We start from the raw sequence: 21,259 nt of genomic DNA on the forward strand, positions 1-21,259 counted from the left end.
CTGTTTATGAGATACAGAACCATGATCTGTGCTTACACTGAAAATGTTACCTTAGCAACATCCAAAAGAATTGAGCAGCATAGTGGAAATATCCTTGTGTGTCGATCCTAGATGCCCCTTCCAAGGACCTAGTTTGAGTTTTTCAAGGGGTGAATTGAATGATGTGCCTTGTTAACAAAACAGATGTAGAAAACTTTCATTACATTGCCATTACAAATGACATCACATCTTGCTAAAGCTATACCAGGATCAAAAGGTTAATATTTAAAAGATTTATACCAGAGGCTATGGGAAAAGGCATATGGGTCAGTTTCACGAATAGACTATTTCTGGCAAGCACACACTACATTTGATAATCCAGAAAATCCTTTGTTTGGGGAAGGGATTTTGGTTTGTTTTTAACCTTATAGTGAAGGCTATATTGTTCTATATTCTATATTGTTTTGCTTAAACCTTTTATTTTGGCCCACGTGCCCTGTCTATTTCCGGTGTGTTTATTGTTATTTTGTCCCCCTGTGGGATTAATAAATGTGCACTTTGGTGCTTAAACTGCAGCTTCTGTGTTAGTCTCTAATTCATGCCGGTAACATCTTGGGCTATGATGCTATCCTATCACAGAGCACATTAAATCAACTGCTTACCCTATCTAACGTTTTAATATCAGGACACATGGTGATCTGAACATTGAACTCCTATCACATACTGTAAAATACTTTGAGATTATGATCTAAGTAGAACAAAAGGAATGACATGGCAACATCAGAAAAGCGATTGGTAACATTCTTATTACTAATCATATACATCCATGCCAAGGTTGCAGTTACAAAACTAGTGCCACCCATATCATGAAAAGTACACCGCCATATTCAAACAGATGTTTCAAATGTCAGCATGTACCCCCAGATTCTGATAGTCCCACATTTTAACACAACCAGGAAATTGGTTCTCAATATAGTGGTCCATAAGTCTCAAATTCTAATTGCTGTCCTTGGTTATACTAAACACTTTCTAACATTGCATTCCATTACTATCGTTTTGAACAAGGATGGCCTATCCTTTATACAGCATCTAAAAAATGTGTGACAAAAAATGACTCCATATACACAATATTCTGATACTCTCAATGACTCAAAGTGCTTCGGGCAGTGTTGTGAGGTTCACTGCCATTACTCTTACCTTAGTATTCTTATCCCTGTTGGTAAAATGAGGTTAAGAGTTTTCTAACCACAAATGCAGACAGGCCTGGCTCTTTTGCATAGTGGTTAAGATGCCTGTTTGTGACATGCATGCCCGTCGGTTCGCACCAGCCTCCACTTTACAGAAGTTTCCTCACAACCGGATCGTGCATCAGAAGCCTTCTATGAAAAATATCCAGATAGGCCAGAGTGACACGACATAGTTTCTATATGATATGCAGCTTATGAATCGTCCTGTAGATGTAAAAATATTTTATGTAATAAGAAAAGAAAAAAAAACACAACTGCATACCATGTGAAGGGATTGTGTGGTTTATCACTTAAAAACAATGCATTTCTGTTTATTTTATGAGATCAGTTTCATAATTTAGTTGTTGCAAGATTTTTTTTTTTTTATAAAACAGGAGTATACACTAATATTCGCAGTTTCTTAGCTGTAGGTATGTAAAGTTTACTTGTTTTACATGATCTACAAAACACTTTACAATAATATAGTTTCCACCTTGGCAAGCTTTTCTGCGTACATACAGTTAATTCAGTTGATCACATTTTCAGAGAAAAAAAAACAAAAAACTATTTGCTACAGTGACAGATGCTGAATTTTGCCACACAATATAGAGAAGGAAGTCATAGATTTTAACACAGGATCCATGAATGCCAGATCAAAGGTGTATCACGATTAAAAAAAAAATAAAAATCATTGTCTAATAGTCCTCTTCTGAATCGCTATCCTTTTTTGTCAGAGCCGTGCACCTGACTGATGTCATCAACTTGTCCTCGATTTGTTTTTTGGGGGTTTCCTCCAAATCTGTTTCGATTGCACCCGATTCTGAAAGCTTCCATTCTAGTTCTTTAAAAAAGAAACAAAACAAAACCAAAGTCAGTGTTACCAGTGAAATTAAACAGAGCTGATACTTCAGTACTGGGTGAATATTTTCAACCTGTTGCTTATACAGAATTATTGAACATCACCGAATATTATTAGGATATCAAAGAACTACATTAAAATCTTAGGACAAATGTTTCTAGCTTATTTGATGTGTTACACACATGGTGCATTTAAATCAACGTGGGTTTTATTTTGCAGGGAGATTCAGGTCACTCATCATGGTAATTTTTTCCTCATAGTTCTCAGAGAGGGTTGTCAATAGGCTACAGAACCTCGGGACAATAAGGCAGGTCAGGTTTTTTTTTTAACTCGCCTCTCTAAACTGCAATGTATTTGACATGTAAAGTGAGTGTGAATTGCTTCAGCAGTTTAGTAAATGTATTTATTGTTTAATTGTGGTGTTGATTCTATTTGGAGAGCCTCACAACAATGATTAATTGTATTGCTGAATTTTTTTATACTGTAAACAATATCTATCAAAATAGCGCAACACCATTATTATATATAACTTTGCACTCACCTGCATTCATTTAATTGAGTGACAGCAGGTAAAGTTTCTATTTGTTTAATATTTCTTACTTCATACAGTCCCGCCCAGTCAGAGATTCAGAAAGTCAATCAGTTGCTGTATAGGTCTTGCAGGCATGTGTGCGCTTTTGGTAACAACTAAGTAAAACAATTAAATTAATTTAGCGACAGTTTGTACAAGTCACACTCACTTTACTGAATGCACTGTACTTTAGAGAGGTGAGTTACAAAACCTGACTTTCCTTAGTTTCCCCGAGACTCTGAAGCCTGTTGGCAACCCTACTCTCAGGTCAGGTGACACAGGTTGAAATGTCATTAAAGAAAATAGTGGGTCATGGCAAAGACGCAGCTCTCCTTTCTTGTAAAGGTAAACAGTTCTGTATTGTGAAGTTTCTATTGTGGGGGAGGGGGCTAGCGACAAATTGTGTAAGTTTCAAACTTAAATATTATTCAGGGATATATTTCCATTTGCTAATAAAAAAAAATACTATGAACTAAAAGGCTCAAAACTATAGACTGTGCATGTCCCTTGTTAGTAGCTGCCAGTCTGTTTTTCATTCAACAGTTTCCTTCAGGTTTGGTTCGGTATTCGGTCAAATCTTTTGAGATGGATTTGGTATTTGGACGAATCTCAAACTTGGATTCAGTGCATCCCTAATTGATTTGGAACACAAATTTAACAGTTTGAACAATAACATTCAAGGTCCCTTACCAGAGATTAGGGATCTCATATTGACCAATCAGGTTAAAGCAAATCTCTGATCCATTTTCTAATAAAGCACGAGACATGTTCACAAAGCATTTGCCACTGTGCTAATTAGAGCCATTTTGTATGAATTAACCTTACAAGTTATTTATTTCAATCTTTTTACAGACCTAATGTCTTATTTAGAAGCATATAGTACATTTTCATTACCACTTACCATCTATTTTTAAATTCATGCCCCCAAAAACTAGTGGACCAATAAACTGTGCTCTCATGTCGCCTTCATGGTATACAAATATAGTTGGCAGGTTCCTGTCAGGGTAGTTGGGTATACACGTTGTTGAGATTGACTTGAGAAATTTTGTCTGTGGGAACTTCCTTGCTAGTGAACCGAGATGTTGATTTATCAAAGTACAGAGGGGGATGCTAAAAGAAACAAAAAAAGACAAACAAATAAGAGCCTAGTGATAGTGACATAACGATGGTTTCTCAGACCTAGATAAACTTCAATCTTGTATTTACACTACCGGTCAAAAGTTTTTCCAGTTTTTATTGAAATTTAAGCAGTTCAAGTCCAATGAATAACATGAAATGGTACAAAGGTAAGCGGTAAACTGCCAGAGGTTAAAAAAAAAGTTTAGGTGACCAAAAACTGAAAAATAATGTACATTTCAGAGTTATACAAAAAGGCCTTTTTCAGGGAACAAGTAATGGGTTAACAACTTACAGCTGTTCTGCAGCAATGGAAGTAAATTAAGCCTTGAAAGTTGATGCTAACAATTCCTACAGGTGTCCCAACTTTTGTTGATTACTTACAAACCCTCTGTCTGTATAAAAGCAGTGTTGGAACAGACTGTGTTAATACACCCTCTCAAGCATTATTTGGACAGTATTGTACTGCAGAAAGTAGTATATTGCTATCATAATGGCGAGAAAAAGGCAATTAACAAAGGAAGACAGACAGACCATTATAACCCTTAAAAGTGTAGGTCTTTCCTTTAGAGAAATTGCAAAGAAAGCCAAGGTGTCAGTGAGTACAGTTTCCTACACCATCAAAAGGCACTTGGAAACTGGAGGAAACTCTGACAGGAAGAGGTCTGACAGACCCAAAGCCACAACAGAATCAGAAGATAAGTTTCTGAGAGTCAACAGCTTGCGTGATTTGCGGCTCACAGGACAACAGCTTCAAGCACAGCTTAACACTGGTCGAAGTAAGCAAGTCTCAGCTTCAACTGTGAAGAGAAGACTTCGAGCTGCAGGTTTGACAGGTTGAGTGGCAGAAAGAAAGCCATTGCTAAGATGGCAAAATAAGAAAAAGAGGCTTGCCTGGGCCATGAAGCACCGCCAGTGGACTACTGAAGACTGGAAGAAGGTCTTGTGGACCGACTAATCAAAATTTGAAATCTTCGGTTCATAACGCAGGGTTTTTGTACGCCGTCGAGTAGGTGAAAGGATGGTTCCTTGGTGTGTGACACCAACTGTCAAACATGGAGGAGGAAGTGTGTTGGTCTGGAGCTCTTTTGCTGCTCCATGCAATACCCTCTGGTATACGTCTAGTTGGTCAGGGGTTCATCCTACAGCAAGATAATGACCCAAAGCATACCTCCAGGCTATGTCAGAACTACCTTAGCAGACAAGAACAAGACGGTAGGCTTCAAATCATGGAATGGCCAGCACAGTCTCCAGACTTAAACCCCATTGAGCTGGTTTGGGATGAACTGGACAGAAGGGTGAAAGCAATGCAACCAACAAGTGCAACACATTTGTTGGAACTTCTGCAAAAGTGTTGGGAAGAACTTTCCGAACAATATTTGATTTCCATTGTAGAAAGAATGCCACAAGAGTGTTCGGCTGTTATATCTGCAAAAGGTGGCTACTTTGAGTCAAAAATTTAGATTAAATTTTGTTAAACAAAACGATTCCATGATTTCTTTTTTATCTCCAATTGTTTATTTGTTCTACGCTTTAATTTCAGAGTACACTGACTTTTAAAACTTAATAATTATCTTAATTAACTTAATTTATATCTAAAACTTTTGACCAGTAGTGTCAAATCATCTGATGTTTTTCTTGCAGCTAAACCAAATTGTGATTAAAGCAGGTTTAAAGCCATCACTGCAGATCATTTGCCAGATTTTGTTAAGAAATTAGACATAGGTCTGACATAAAAAAAAAAGTTTATCAATTTTTTTTTTTTTTCCCCACTATGCTTTGATTCAGTAGCAAGGGACTTGCTGCAGCTCAGTTTCTGGTGTTTGTACAATATCACTATGTAACACAATTTTTGTTCCTGGGTAGTAAGTGTTATTTCCTAATTGCTTATGCCTCAAAAGTATAGAAAATGGCTATTATTCCCCACAAACTTTGCTTTTGTGACCAGGACAGTGATATTTCAAAATATCACTATTTCCAATGGGAAAACGGGCAAATGTGTGTCTTTTCGTTCACATAAAGTCAGAAAAAAACAACATATGAATCCAAATTAACATGTATTTATACTAAAGTAATACAAAAATGACTACAAAAGATTTAGAAGTGAGTAGTTTTTTGAGATTTACGATTATACTGTAAATTTACAAAAAGCACAGTTCTACAGGGGTATACCCAAGTTTGGGACTGGTTAATTGGTCTATTGTGGAGTGTTTTTCCCTAGATGACAGTAGTAGCCCATTTCAGAGGAGGTATTATCTAGAACTCTTCAGAGGTCTGCAGTGCTGAAAGAAATTAGTCCAGAAGTGAATAACAAACTAGAGCTTGGATATTTGTGTGTGAAAATTTGACAAGATTACATGTATGTATTGTAAATGTATATTCCTATCTTTCATAACATAACATGAAGAACTTGTAAACTATATTCCAAATGCCAGATTTCAATAGAATACCTACTGAGGATGGCTGCTAACAAAAGCAAATGATGAACTTACCCCTGTTTGTAGAGATGCAGGATGACCCAGATGTCTTTACCAGCTTTGTTTACTTGCTGTATATATTCCTGTCCAGATATCTCGGTAACTTCCCCAAATACATTTTTCAACTGGGTGGCTTTCAATTCTGCTAATCTTTGTTGCCTGCAAATGACAGTACTCAAAATTGTTAAAACATTAAGAAACTGAATTCCCAGACATAAATCTGCTTATCCATTAGAACATTGGGATTGCAAGATGTCCTTAATGAACAACATAGATCATTGTGGAAGTGTCTGCTGAACAGGACAAGGTGAAAAACAGAATGTTAGATTTAGATTAACTACCTGTAGTGGTTTTTGTCTTTGTAATAAAATCATGAGAAATCATTGTACACTGAAGTGCATACAATTATTTGATATGGGTGTCATATAGTTTCAGGATGGGTTACAGCAAGCAGCAGCGTTGCAATTTTTAAAATATATTTGACTTTATTTGCATAACTAATATGTAAGGAAATGTACCTTGTGAAATTAACAGCAGTCATCTTATTTATCAGATAACAGACCTAGAAAGTTCACTGACAAACTAATCTTTTGCAGAGTCTCTTACAGGGAATGGGTGAAGAATTGGACCCCATATTCCACTTGAGTGTATCCATTATCAACACTGCCAAGTGTATGACACCCTGTAACCACACTGACCTGTACATCTCAATCGCCCGCTCATCCTCCTCACTGAACTCATCCTCATTCTCCTCCAGCTCATCCAGAGCCATGTCCTCGTACGTTTTTACTGGGGAATCAAAAGCCATCTTCAGTAAATCGAAGTTACAAGCTGTGTTTTCAGTAGTAACAAAGCTCCTGGGACAGTATTTATCATTCATGCTTGAATAAATGACTAGATTTGTTTGTGTGCATAAAGTTTAGAATTGCTACCCGCATAATTGTTTAACTCAAACAACAAAGGCTTAACATTGTCAGGCTAGTTTGCAGTCAAAATCCATATTAAAAGTTAACATTAAAACGCCTGTTTTTTTCAGCCCGAGACGTATCACACCGCTGATCACTGTGCGCTGTAAAAGATGCAATGCTTGTTTGTTTTTTGACACATTGTGTTTTCTTCCAAAGTAGCAGATGAGTGCTTGATTGAGCATTTTAGTTGATTTATCAACTGCAGAGATTACATTGCACGGTGTTTTTTTTGTTTTTGTTTGTTTTTTTGAGGCCATTTTCACTGCTCATGTTCTCCATTGTCCAATAGCAGAGTTAAATAATGAAGAGAGACTTGTAGTGGCTAATCTCTTTTAACTTCTTCCTTTCTGAAATACCATGCCAAGTTTTCCGGGTGTAGTTATCACATTTTTCCATTTGTTTTACAAATTAACGAGTATTCGAGTAGTAATTTTATTTGGAATACTCGATTCCTTGAATATTCAGAATCTAATTAATGTCTTCTGTACTTACCTATGCACAACTGAAACAAGGGAGTCACAAAAACATTATGTTCTGCTTATCATGGAGGTGGTAAACAACATTTACATCATACTACTGCTTCAATATCAATAACAATAGTGTGTATGCACGGTTTAGAAGGGAATACTTGTGCAAGCATGAATGGTATATATAGGCCCTGGTCTCAAACATTTGTGTTGATCAGAAATATTAGTGCTTAAAATATTTAGGCCTATAATGTACTTACAGAGAAACCTAGTCATTTTAATTAAACAATTTATGAAAACTATGACTTTCGAATCTTTTTTTTTTTCATAAAAGAGCCAGTGGTTATGGTATAAATCTCCAAGCGATAGTTTGGCTGCAATGAAATCATGTGACCTTTCCACCTCAAGTTTTATATTTAAAAAAAAACACAAAAACAAAACACAAAATGTATATTCCAAATTGAAGAACCTTAATCAATGAAGGTCCTTACCAAGTTTCATCCAAACTGGGTGAACAGATCTCTAAATATTTTCAAAAAATGTATGGTCTACATAGGTATGCTAGCCTCCACCATATTCCTGTCAAAGGGGACAATAAACAGACCCCACAGTGTAAAACTGAGGAAGGCTCCTCATATGTTTTTCTGTGTTTATAATATGTAGCACTGTTGGATTGCCAGAGTACCAGTCAGGTCAACTCACCCACTGACTGCTGCTGCTGTACAATCTGTTCCTCTTCCGGGTTTGTTTTCTCCTTGGGTGGAAGGATGCCTTTTCTCCGAAGGATGTCATTCCACTCTGTGTCTGCATTTGGGTCCTAAATCAGATAATAATAAATACAATTAAAAAAAATGTGTGTGTGTGTGTGTGTGTGTGTATATATATAATTCTGAATTACACACTGCAACTTAGGGTCAGACACTCAGGAAACAGTTCAGGGTTTTTATTGTTTTCAGCTCAAGCAAAATCCCACCAAAGCCTGTATTCACAAGGCAATATTTAACCAACTAAGCAAAATGAAACTTTGGAACAAAAAAAAAATGGTTAAAACAACACTCTGCAAATTAAACCCCATATCAAGCTAACAACTATTACAGTACCGTCTTTTCTCCTACACACTCACAAAACAAACACTCCTTTGTTCTTGTATATCATGTGGTCAGGGGTTGATTCACAATGAATCATTTAATCACCACCTGGCCACATTTGACACTTCTCCAATCAAACAATGCCATACATCAACGGATTTGTTTGATTTAAATCTTTTTTTTTGTTGTTTTTTATTATGGATTTTTTTGTAGTACTGTAGTTTCAGCTCTCCAGTAACTCCAAACTATAAATTTAAGGATGTCGGAAGTGGTGGTTTGTGGATAGTTACATACCAAACTACTCAAATCTTAAATTAATACATAAATAAAGCAAATTATTTATCATGTGGCACCCTCTAAATGTGAACTACCACAGAAAAATCCCCCTCACTCATCCCAGCGATTCTTTTCTTTTACTTTTCTTTCTTTGATTTCCTCTTTCTGTCAACGGTCTGTGTTCAGGGCTCGCAAAATTTTGGTAATGGTACTTGCCCTTTGGGCAGTCCATTGTAGACATTTGGTTGTTCAAAAAAATGTCAAGTTGCCCATAATTGTCCTATGGACTGTGATGTGTACAAAGTACACTGTACTCAACATAGGTACAGTATCTCAGGGTTCATACACTTTTTCAACATCAAAATTCCATATTTTTTCCAGATTTCCATTTGTTTTTCCCAGACTAGTTAGTTTCTACTAGTTTTTTGATGGTTATCTAGGTGGGCTGCCGCAGAGCATTATAGCTTTTTGATCCAGAGCAGAAGTTGCTCCTGGTTTTCTAAAAGTATTTGTCAGAATCTGGAGGTGCATATCTAGCAAGAGACAATGCAGGTATGCAAAAGAGAAGTAAGATACAATCTAAGAAATGTCCAATATTTGAGAACTACACTGCACTATTTACAAAAAGAATATACACAGTTGTATACTGCAAGTATACTTGTGCCAAAATAGGATAGTATAATGGTACCAATAGTATACTAAAACCAGACAGTTTTGGCAAGTATACTTGCAGTATATTACTATTTTGAAAGGGATGATACTGCATTCTGATCCAAACTTCTTTATACCCTCTATTAAATGTTGAACACTATGAGAGGTGAAAAATAACAAAAATGAAATAACAAATGTGCACGCATTATTTATTAAAATGTGCAAGTGTTGTATATTAAGCATAGAAGTCAAAAATTAAATACAGTACACCCTCGCTATAACAACCCTATTTAGGTCCAAAGCTTTGATTTTCTTTGTTATTACAGAATTTGTCACTACTAGCACAAAATAGTAGTAGCAATGAGATTGTGAATAAAAGTAGAAATACAACTACTTTTTTCCTGGGTTGGGAAATAACATTAACGATTTAAAAAAGGTAACAACAAGATAACAAAATGTGAATCTTGGTGAGCAGAGTGCTGTAGCTTGTAATTCCAGTTTGTAACTTCATTTAAAAAACCATAGCCTTCAATATAAAAGTATATACTTTGGCTGTCGTAGTGTCAAATTTTGTCAGGGGTGTTACACGGGGCAATCCTCGCGGAATTTCGTCACAAGCAATGTGTTCATCACCCCGGAAATCACTCAAACATTACCAATAAAAAACATTGATCCATCTAAAAAAACGGATTGCCCGTCGGACAAGCAGCCAAAAAAAGAACCACGTTGTCCGACAGATTTTTTTGGTTGTCTCGGGAACATCGGGCTAACGATTTTGCTAGCCCTGCTGTTGCTATGCGCGTCTTGTCAAAGTTGTACTGCTATGCGCTCTTTGCTTCAGCTCCACTGGCTTTAAACATTTATTTATTTATTTATTTATTTTTAAAAATAAATAGCAGAGGCGTAGAGTGCACAGCAACAGCATGATAGCGGGAAATGCAGACAAGAAAGACAGAAAATGGCCTCAGCACACTACGAGCCTTCATGTAGACAAATAGTTGTCAGTCTTATGAGTTTTTACAATTTGCAATCACTTATTTATCAGCTCAATCGTCCAAATACTATGCAGACTTCCATCAAATATGTTTTTGCTATGTTGTAGTCAAAAGATCTATAGTAAGGTACCGTACACACATGTTCTTTAACTGTTATGCTTAACTGTATTGTGCTGTATTGCAATAACTTTATGCCGGTTGTTAAATGAAATAAATGAAATAATAAAAGTTTTTTTCATATCGTGCGTTGTCAGAGAATATTGTTGTTTGTACTGTGTTTATAACGTATTTCAAGGTGATTTATTTTTCTGAACTTGTACAGTATTTTAGGTTACTTGTAGTAAAGTATATAAAAAATAACTGTTTATGCCAGCTGTTTTATACATTATTTACTTTTCATATCATGCGTTGCCAGAGAATAGTGTTGTTTGCATTGAGTGTGTAACGTATTTTAAGTTGGTTTAGTTTTCTGAACTTGTTCAGTATTTTAAGTTAATTGTAATAAAACAATGGAAAAATAATGTTATGAATCTGATCAAAACGAATCATACATACATGAAGACGAACCTATAGACTTATTGTCATTGTATTCCCTCACTGCGTTTATGTGCATGACCTCATACCGGTCTGTATACAGGGCTCGAAATTAACATAGGCCACGCCGCAATTGTCGTGAGTGACCTTGTCAATTACCGCAATACCCCTCAAAATGTATGTCAATTCATGGCCATTACGTCTGCAGTGCAGACAGTAACTACAGATGCCTGCATTAGAGCCAAACAAGAACATGATCATGTGATTTGCACGGCAATGGACATGACTGTTTTAAGCACATGGATAACAGCAACATCTCAGAAGAGTCCAGAAAAAAAGGAGCAAACCTTGCTCAATCTGCAAAAAAAAAAAAAAAAAAAAAAGTGCAAAACTTGATCATTTTTTCAGGTCAGTAGTTCTGAAATGTTTACAAATGGTTTTCTTTTAAGGTTTTTTTTTTTTTTTTTTTTTTTAAGTTTTACTATAACTAACTTGATAATGCTTCAACTGCCATTATCCCGTTATTTTTAATTACACACAGTGCCGTGAACAAGTATTTGCCCCCTGTCTGATTTTCTGCATTTCTGCACATTTTCCACATTGCATTTGGTCAGTTCTTTTTGTGGGTTGTAGTAGTATATAGTAGGAGTCTGAGAGAAAAAATGACACCAAAGTTTGGTGCTTCTTTCATTTGTTTGGTGTGCAAGGTAATCAAACATGCAATCTTCAGGTGTGAAAAGGTTATTGCCCCCCCTAGTTAACTCAACCCAATTAAAAGGGATAATTAGGGTCAGCTGTTTGAATACTCTGTTTAACAATCAGGTCTCATTTGTGCGACCCCTGCCCAATATAAATCTGACTAACTTTGGCCCTTACCATCAGAGTGAAGTTGTCAGCACACAGGTTCTGGAGGCACATCATGCCACAATTAAAAGAAATTCCTGAAGACCTCTGGAAAAAAGTTGATGCCTATCAGTCTGGAAAGGGTCACAAAGCCATTTTTAAGGCTCTGGGGCTCCACCAAACCACAGTCAGAGTCATACTGTCCAAATGGAGAAAGTTTGGCACAGTACCGAATCTTCCCAGGAGTGGCCATCCTGCCAAAATTTCTCCAAGAGCAAGGCGTAAAATCGTTCTATGGACAGATGAGTCAAAAGTGGAACTTTTTTGGCCACCATGGGCCGTGTTATGTCTGGCGAAAACCAAACACTGCATTCCACAGCAAGAACCTCATACCAGCGGTCAACCATGATGGTGATAGTGTCATGATTTGGGGATGCTTTGCTTTATCAGGACCTGGACGGCTTGTCATCACTGAAGGAACCATGAATTCTGCTCTGTAACAGAATTCTACAGGAGAATGTCAGGCCAGCCGTCCGTGAGCTGAAGCTGAAGCGCAGCAAGACAATGATCCGAAAACAAACAATCAAGTCTACATCAAAACGGCTGAAGAAAAAGAAATTTAAACCCCATTAAGATGTTGTGGCAGGACCTGAAACGAGCAGTGTGCTCGAAAACCCACAAATGTCACTGAGTTGAAGCAGTTCTGCATGAAGGAGTGGGCCAAAATTCCTCCACAGCGCTGTGAGAGACTGATCAATAACTACAGGAAGCGTTTGATTGCAGTTATTGCTGCTTAAGGTGACGTAACTAGTTATTGAGTCTAAGGGGGCGATTACTTTTTCACACGGGGGCATTGGGTGTAGCATAACTTTCTTTAATAAATAAATGAAATAAGTATCAATGTTGTGTTATTTGTTCACTCAGGGTCCCTTTTATTTAATATTAGATTTTGGTTGAAATTCAGTGTCAAAAAAATGCAAGAAATGCAGAAAATCAGACAGGGGGCAAATACTTTTTCACGGCACTGTATACAGCCTCCCCTCGTTATATCGCCCCTTGCTATACTGCGAATTCGGATATATTACGGTCCTGGAGTTGGCTCCCAATTTTTACTGTCTAACTGCGTATGCCTTAGCTGCAATACACATAGGCACTTAGAATAACTTTGTTTTATTTCGTATTGCACACCACAAACAACATACAAAACAATTAAAAACAAAGTATTCATATTGTATTGTTATCATATACACACGTATTGCACAATAGCACAAAGCTGAAGAGGTTTTTATTTTAGCCAACAAGGTGTTCACATGTGGCAGCAATGCACTAGCAAAAGCCACAAGGCAGTGACGTCAGCTCCCTAGCAACATGCCTCTTATGTTGTTATTGGGAATTGATTCTTTCAATGCAGCGGGTTTGTACATTTGAAAAAGGAAGACTCATTAATTGGAGACTGAAGTTGATCAGAAGCAATGACCCTCCACTGTAGGAATTAAAACTATGTGCTGCTTTTTACACAAAAAAATGAGAAAAAGCAGGCTGCGTAAAGGATTTATACTGGACCCTGACACACCCGATAAAACAAGGGAGTGGTTGTACAACATTTGTTAGCCTATTTGTTTTTCTATGGGTCTCTCGCTATATTGCAGCCCTGGATATATTGCAGATTTATTTTGGACCCCGACACCTGTGATATATCGAGTTGGTGGTGTATACAGTGGCTCTCAAAAGTATTCAACTCCCTTGGACTTTTCCAAATTTTATTGTGTTAAAACATGGACTCAAAATGAATTTAACTGGGAGTTTTTGCCACTAATCAACACAAAAAAAAGTCCATAATGCCAAAGTGAAAAATAAAATCTACAAATTGTTCTAAATTAATTACAAATCTAAAACAAAAAATAATTGATTGCATAAATATTCACCCCCTTTGCTATGACACACCTAAATAAGCTCTGGTGCAACCAATCGTCTTTAAAAGTCACAATTAGTTGAATGGAGTCCACTTGTGTGCAAATAAGTTGTTTCACATGATTTCAGGTTAAATACACCTGTCTCTGGGAGGTCCCACAGTTGGTCAGTACATTTCCTAACAAAAACTACATCATGAAGACGAAGGAACATTCCAAGCAAATCCAGAATAAGGTTCTTCAAAAGCATCAATCAGGGGTAGGATATAAGAACATTTCCAAGGGATTGACTATCGCCCGGAGCACAATAAAGTCCATTATTAAGAAATAGAGATAATATGGCACAACTGTGAATCTGTCTAGAACAGGCCGTCCTCAAAAACTGAGTATCCGGAATAAAAGGGCACTAGTCAGGGAGGCCACCAAGAGGCCTACGGCAACTCTAAAGCAGTTACAGTCTTCCACGGCTGAGCTGGGAGACACTGTGCATACGGCAACAATAGCCTGGGTGCGTCAGAAAACTGGCCTTTATGGGAGAGTGGCAAAAAGAAAGTCATTATTGAAAAAAACTCACATCAAATCTCAGCTAGAGTTTGCCAGAAGGCATGTGGGAGACTCTGAGACCAAGTGGAAGAAGATTATATGGTCTGATGAGACCAAAATAGAGCGTTTTGGCCTCAATGCTAAGCGATATGTTTCGCACAACCCGCACTCCATCCTGAGAACACCATGCCTACCATGAAGCATGGTGGTGGCAGCATCATGCTATGGAGATGCTTCTCTGTGTCAGGGCCTGGAAAGCTTGTGAAGATAGAGGGCAAAATGTATGCAGCAAAGTACAGAGAAATCCTGGAGGAAAACCTGCTGAAACACCTGGGACTTGGGAGAAGATTCATCTTCCAGCAGGACAATGACCCCAAACATACAGCCAAAGCCACAATGGAGTGGCTTAAAAACAAAAAGGTCAATGTCCTGGAGTGGCCCAGTCAAAGCCCGGACCTCAATCTAATTGAGAATATGTGGAAAGAGTTGAAAATTCCAACTTACGCAACTTGAGCAATCTCGCAAATAAGAATGGGCAAAAACTGCACTGTCCAGATGTGCAAAGCTGGTAGAGACTTATCCAAACAGACTCATGGCTATAATTGCTCTCAAAGGTGCCTCTACCAAATATGGACTCAAGGGGGTGAATACTTATGCAATCAATTATTTTCTGTTTTGTATTTGTAATTAATTTAGAACAATTTGTAGATTTTATTTATCACTTTGACATTATGGACTTTTTTGTGTTGATCAGTAGCAAAAACTCCTAATTAAATCCATTTTGATTCCATGTTGTAACAAAATAAAATGTGGAAAAATTCCAAGGGGGTGAATCCTTTTGAGAGCTACTGTATATACAGTGCCGAGAAAAAGTTTGTGAACCCCTTAGGATTTTCACATATTTCAAACCTAAAATGTTATTAAAGCTTAATCTAAGTCCTAATAATAGATAAAGATAACCTGATTAAACAAATGACACAAAAACATGATACTTTATCAACATTTATTTATCCACAAATGACTCAACATTCAATATTCATGTGTGAAAAAGTGTGTGAACCTTTAGATTCAATAACTGGTGGCACCCCCTTGAGCAGCAATGACTTCAACTAAACATTTCCTGTAACTGCTGGTCAGTCTCTCACATTGTTTGAGGAATTTTGGCCCGTTCCTCCTTACAGAATGCTTCAACTAGGTGACAAGTGAGGGCTTCCTTGCATGGACAGCTCGCTTCAGGTCCTGCCACAACATTTTGATGTGGTTTAGGTCCAGACTTTGACTAGGCCATTTTAAAATGCAGAATTTCTTCTTCTGCAGCCATTCTGTTGTAGATCTGCTTGTATGTTTACGATCATTGGTCTTGCTGCATGACCCACTTTAGGTTCAGCTTCAGCTCACAGACAGATGACCTGACATTCTCCTCTAGAATCTTGATACAATGCAGAATTCATGGTTGTGTCAATGATGGCAAGCCTTCCAGGTCCTGAGGCAGCAAAGCAGCCCCAAACCATCACACACCCACCATCATGCTTGTCAGATCTACCTAATTATAAACACCTGATTCTAATTATCCCCTTAATTGAGCTGATAAAACCAGGGGTTCACTTTTTCACATACCCTGAATCTTAATTACTCGTTGTTTGTCTAATTCATACATAATTTTGTTTCAAAAGACATGGAATTGGTTAATATAAACCCTATTGGATATTTAAGAAAAGATTCAAGAAGGTATCATGGTAAAACTATGGAATTTCCATAATTATCATTAGGGCTCACAAACTTTTTCTCAGCACTGTGTGTGTGTGTGTGTGTGTGTGTGTGTGTGTGTGTGTGTGTGTATATATATATATATATATATATATATATATATATATATATATATATATATATATATATATATATATATATATATATATATATATACACATATATATATACACATAGGCTGCAGTGCATTAAGGGGTTACATGACATCATAAACCATGATTTTCATATAGCTCAAGGAAATTAGCTAAATCCACAGCCTCAAAATCAGAGTGAGATCCCTTCACTGACAACAGGAAACAGCAACACAAGGAGAGAGCAGGCTGTCACAACAGTTGGCCGTCATCATCATTTGCTGGAGTGAAAAATAAGGCTCATTAAGTCAATCTTGCTATTAATCAATTTGGTTTTTTTAAAGTGACATTTGAAGGCAAGTAGTTTTGGTAGGAATAAACGTCAAAAACTACCAAGCCTATGTCAGGCAATTCCATCTGTGGACTATTAGAAGTACGTACTGCAACACAGTATCAATCTAAACAGTAATTAGGAGGCACAGGTTGAATCATTTAACCTGTGGCATTTTGTCAATATGAGGACTGCCTATGGGCTGTTAGAAGTATCATCTACAACAAAGTATCAACCTAGGCATTAAGTATGTCACTCAGGTTGACACAATTAACTTGTGTCATTGTCACTCTTGCAGTTAACCCTTTTGTGGCCCGTGTAAATGTTTCCAAGTGGGAAGGACCATACAATAAATGACTGAGGGGGCACATTTTTACACATTACTTGTACTTTGTATTGATGTTAATTTGTTGAAGGGCACTGGTCTATTAAAACCCATAAGTGAAAGAGCTGATATATGCCTTTATTCTGTTTGTTTTTTGTGTGTGATAGGTGAATAAAACATGTTGAACTCTGCCATTCTATTTATTTTGAGGTCTGATAAACCCCTACGCATGACTATATTGATGAACATTACATAAGTAAACGAGAGGGTCTTTTTTTGGAATGTTCCTTCTCAAAAATGTGTTTTAATATTAACCTTCAATAAAGGCAAACGTCTGCTTTAATGAATTTTCATGTATCTATTTCAGTGCAGTGTAGTAACATTCCCACTCGTGGATCTTTTTAATTAGCAATTTTTATGCTATAAATAGCCTGGCTAAACGGCAGTCAGACAAGCAAACCAAGTGCGAGAAAGAGAGGGAATGGGCTCGCCCAAGGTTCGACTGAGGAGCGGGGCTGAAGCGTCTCGTCTCCCGAAGAAAGCCTCAGCTCCTCTCGCAGCAAAAAAAAAAAGTAAATACATTAGGGAAGATAAGCAGGTAATAGGCCTAATATTTATTAAGTTATAAAATGAATGCTGAATAAGATGTCTGTATTATAAAGTGCCAGCGCAGCTTTCCTTCAGTTCAGATACTGTATCAAAAGGGAGAAACAGAAACGGAAGTTGAGAAGTTGTTTACAGTTTGAACAAAACCGATACTGTATATACTGTAGAAATATTGCATGAATCACTGGTATAGGGAATTGGGGGACATGCTGTTGGACCGTATATCCGAAATGCATTAACTTTTATAATCGACAGCATTATAGAGAGGGAGCACTAAATATAATTTGAGGCAACATACGTTACTGCCTTGCAGTGAAGTACTTTACCATAACAAAACTTGCTTTTTAAAAACATGTTTACATCAACAAGGATAACTAAAGGTAGCTTTATTAATGTTATATATATATATATATATATATATATATATATATATATATATATATATATATATATATATATATATATATAGATATAGATATAGATAGATAGATAGATATATAGCACATATAATGGATATCATAGAGACAGAACATCACGTAATGTACTATTAGCAAAAGGCTCAAACACTGTCTATATGACACAGATATTTATGTACCATCAGCAGTAAGGCTTTCACTATTATCAATGCTTATTTCCATGACCTGTGCTGTATAAAAATCCATTAATGAAGTTACGTTTAGTTTTCCTCGTTTATATAAACTTGTTAAAACAAACACTTTTCTTCTTGTGAACTACTGCACTGAAACGCAATAGAGTACATTTGCTCAAATGATACAAATGCATTGTTGTTTATGCTATTTACATATTGTTTGTGGTATTGTGGCTTTCGGATATCTCTATAGAAGGCTATTTTCTTAAAACAATAATTTATTTTGATAAATGTGTGCCAATTATTTTAACCCAGGAGCACTAACGGTTCAGTGAGAGACCGCTTTTGAGCACACTGGGCGCTTCGCCAGCAGGGTTCGCTGCAGCGCTGAGAATTAATAGTATTATTAGTTCCTGCCGATATTGCTTCCCTGTCCCTTCGGAATACTCAGCGAAGACCAGCGACGTCGCAGGAGTGGTGGTTTACGTGCAACCGGACTGCCCTCTCTTTATCTTCAAATAATAATAATAATAATAATAATAATAATAATAATAATAATAATAATAACTTGTATGGAATGAAGACAGACTGAGAGTCAACCTACACTGTTTTTGAAAATGAACTCGCCCAAGTTAGAATTGATTTAGGCTTGGAAGCGGTGGCAAAATCTAACTCATCTCAGTTTGGAAAGCCAAAGATGTAACTGTCATCAAGTTCAATGTACTGTCTGTAACCCAATTTATTTTAGTTGAATATGATATATCACCAAAGCTTTGAACACCACGTATAGTTTCTTTCTAATAAATGGGTAGTCTGCACATTCAGTAACACAGACAGCTATAACTAGTAAGATATACATGACGAGACCCACATAGCTCGTATATTAATTTCGACATTAACGTAATACTTAACATAATTTATACACCCACCTGCATTGTATGTCCTTTCGATCACACCCACACTGTGTTACTTTGCTTAGGATTAAATGAAAAGGCCTGTCCACAAACGTGATGCTGACTGCTTTGAATACGTTAGCAACACTCACAATTACGTTTTGTTCTTAAATAATTGTTACCAAGAAAAAAAAAAAAACGTCTAATTCTACAACAAACAAAGAGCTTCTGCAAGCATAGAATGCTGTAACGTAGAAGAACGTGTGTGTTACTGAAATGGCAGTTCTTATGTGGGGGAGTGGTACACATGTAACACCAATTTCCGGTAACATCACAAGGTAGTACAGTATGTCCTAAAAAGGAGTGAGAGTAAAACAGACCAAATCTGGGAGTAGCAGCTGCACAGCAAGCCAAAGAGGTAGCACACGAACCAACAGCTGAAAATTGAGAGCTCTTTTTTCTCCAGAGCAGACAAAAAAAAAAAAAAAAAAAAAAAATCCTGCAGAACTCACGTCTTGTACAGAGCATTCATACAAAATTTTTGAAACTATATATATAAAAAAACCCCCCCCCCCCAAAACCAAACAAAAATATATATATAAATATATATATATATATATATATATATATTATATATATATATATATATACGACTCAGTATATTATAATATATATATATCTATATATATATAATATATAGATCTATATATATATATATATATATTCTTAACAAGAGAATTGGCACCTACTAAAATGTGTTGAGAATTGGCACCTACACGTAATACAAGATGATTCAAGTACAACTTGTTAAGTGCTTAGTAATTAACATGACAGAGATGAAAAGAAACAATGTATGTTAGTTTAACAAACAATATATAAAAAATACAAGCACTTAATCAATTTTATATATTTGTTCATGTCAAAAGTATTGGCACCCCTGTTTTTGTAACCTCCTTTTGCTTTTATTATGGCTTTAAGATGCTTAATACTTAACCAGTATGTTACATCTTGTTGGTGGAATTTGGGCCCATTCTGTCTATTCTTCCCCTAAAGGTATTGTTGACTTTAATCAGTCAAAATAGCCTACTCAGTTTTTAGCTGGTGTAACATCAGAAAATGCATCCCTGTCAGAAAATGTGTAGCATTTTCTGATGTTGCTGTATATCAAATTTTGCACCCCGTCAGAAAATGCATCCCATACTATTATATGCAGGTTCCGAAAGGAGCATAGTATTGGCTCTGGTGCTCCAGTGGGATAGGGAGGCAAAACCTGCAGGGACTGTTTCTCTTCATCGTGCTACAGAGAACCCCGCTGGCCAGGCTTCCAGAGAGTTCAAAGGCAGACAGCAAGGCTGGCCTTTGTCCTCCAGAGGTCAGTAGCTCACTGACATCCGCTCTCGAGTTCCAGGGTGAAAAAGGTACAATTGCGTGTACTGTATGTGTGCATGTCTCTCTATGTACAATATTTTTGCTACATTTTGTATTTTTTACAAGCTGGATATGCATACATTTTACAATAGGCATGCATTGTATATATTACTACAATGCTATTTTTTTCAGATTGTTTGTTGTTTAATAGTACAAAATAGTACAAAAATCATGCTACTAAAACTTTAATAATAGCTTTAATTTTAGCCCAGACTGAATTGAAATGTATGTTACTCATAGGCATTGTACTAAATTAAGTTACCCTAAACCCTAAATTAAGTTACCCTAAACTTAACCATTATTTAGTTACTGAGAATATCAGATTCTGGGGGATATAGGGGGATGTATGTCTGTAATTACATCTGTATGACACACTTATATTTGTGCATAGTTTTGGAGAATCGCGTATTCAATCGTCATGAAATTTGGTACTAACATTATTTAGCATATGTTATTGAGAATATCTGATTCTGGAGATATATGGGAATGCATTTTTGTCTTTACAGTAGTTTGGTTAGAGCACCCCCCAAAACAATGATGTAAATTAAAAGTTCAGCATATGGCATTTCATAATTGTAGTCTAAATAGGAATATTATTAAAAAAAAAAAAAAAGTTCTTCTCTGGTTTCTAGTTGCTGATTGATCTCAAACCTTTGTAAAGGCAGCTCTTACAGGATCCCAATGATCCAGCGTCAACAACCCTCACCCTAACCTTACTCCTTTAAGGGGTGTGATTATGTAAGACG

At 36.6% G+C, this 21,259-nt stretch overlaps 1 protein-coding gene across 1 annotated transcript; it reads right to left on the reverse strand.

Moving 5' to 3' along the window:
• Positions 1 to 1,492: 1,492 nt before the first annotated feature.
• Positions 1,493 to 19,373, reverse strand: LOC121320482 (phosducin-like protein 3). Its single transcript, XM_041258843.1, has 6 exons — positions 19,122 to 19,373; positions 8,366 to 8,480; positions 6,927 to 7,017; positions 6,244 to 6,387; positions 3,537 to 3,745; positions 1,493 to 2,046 (listed from the first exon to the last, which is right to left on the reverse strand). The coding sequence occupies exons 1-6, from the start codon at positions 19,125 to 19,127 to the stop codon at positions 1,901 to 1,903; spliced, it is 711 nt and encodes a 236-aa protein (XP_041114777.1). The 5' UTR covers positions 19,128 to 19,373; the 3' UTR covers positions 1,493 to 1,900.
• Between the last annotated feature and the right edge of the window lie 1,886 nt (positions 19,374 to 21,259).

This window comes from Polyodon spathula, chromosome 9 (genome assembly GCF_017654505.1).
Source record: "Polyodon spathula isolate WHYD16114869_AA chromosome 9, ASM1765450v1, whole genome shotgun sequence".
Lineage (NCBI taxonomy): Eukaryota > Metazoa > Chordata > Actinopteri > Acipenseriformes > Polyodontidae > Polyodon > Polyodon spathula.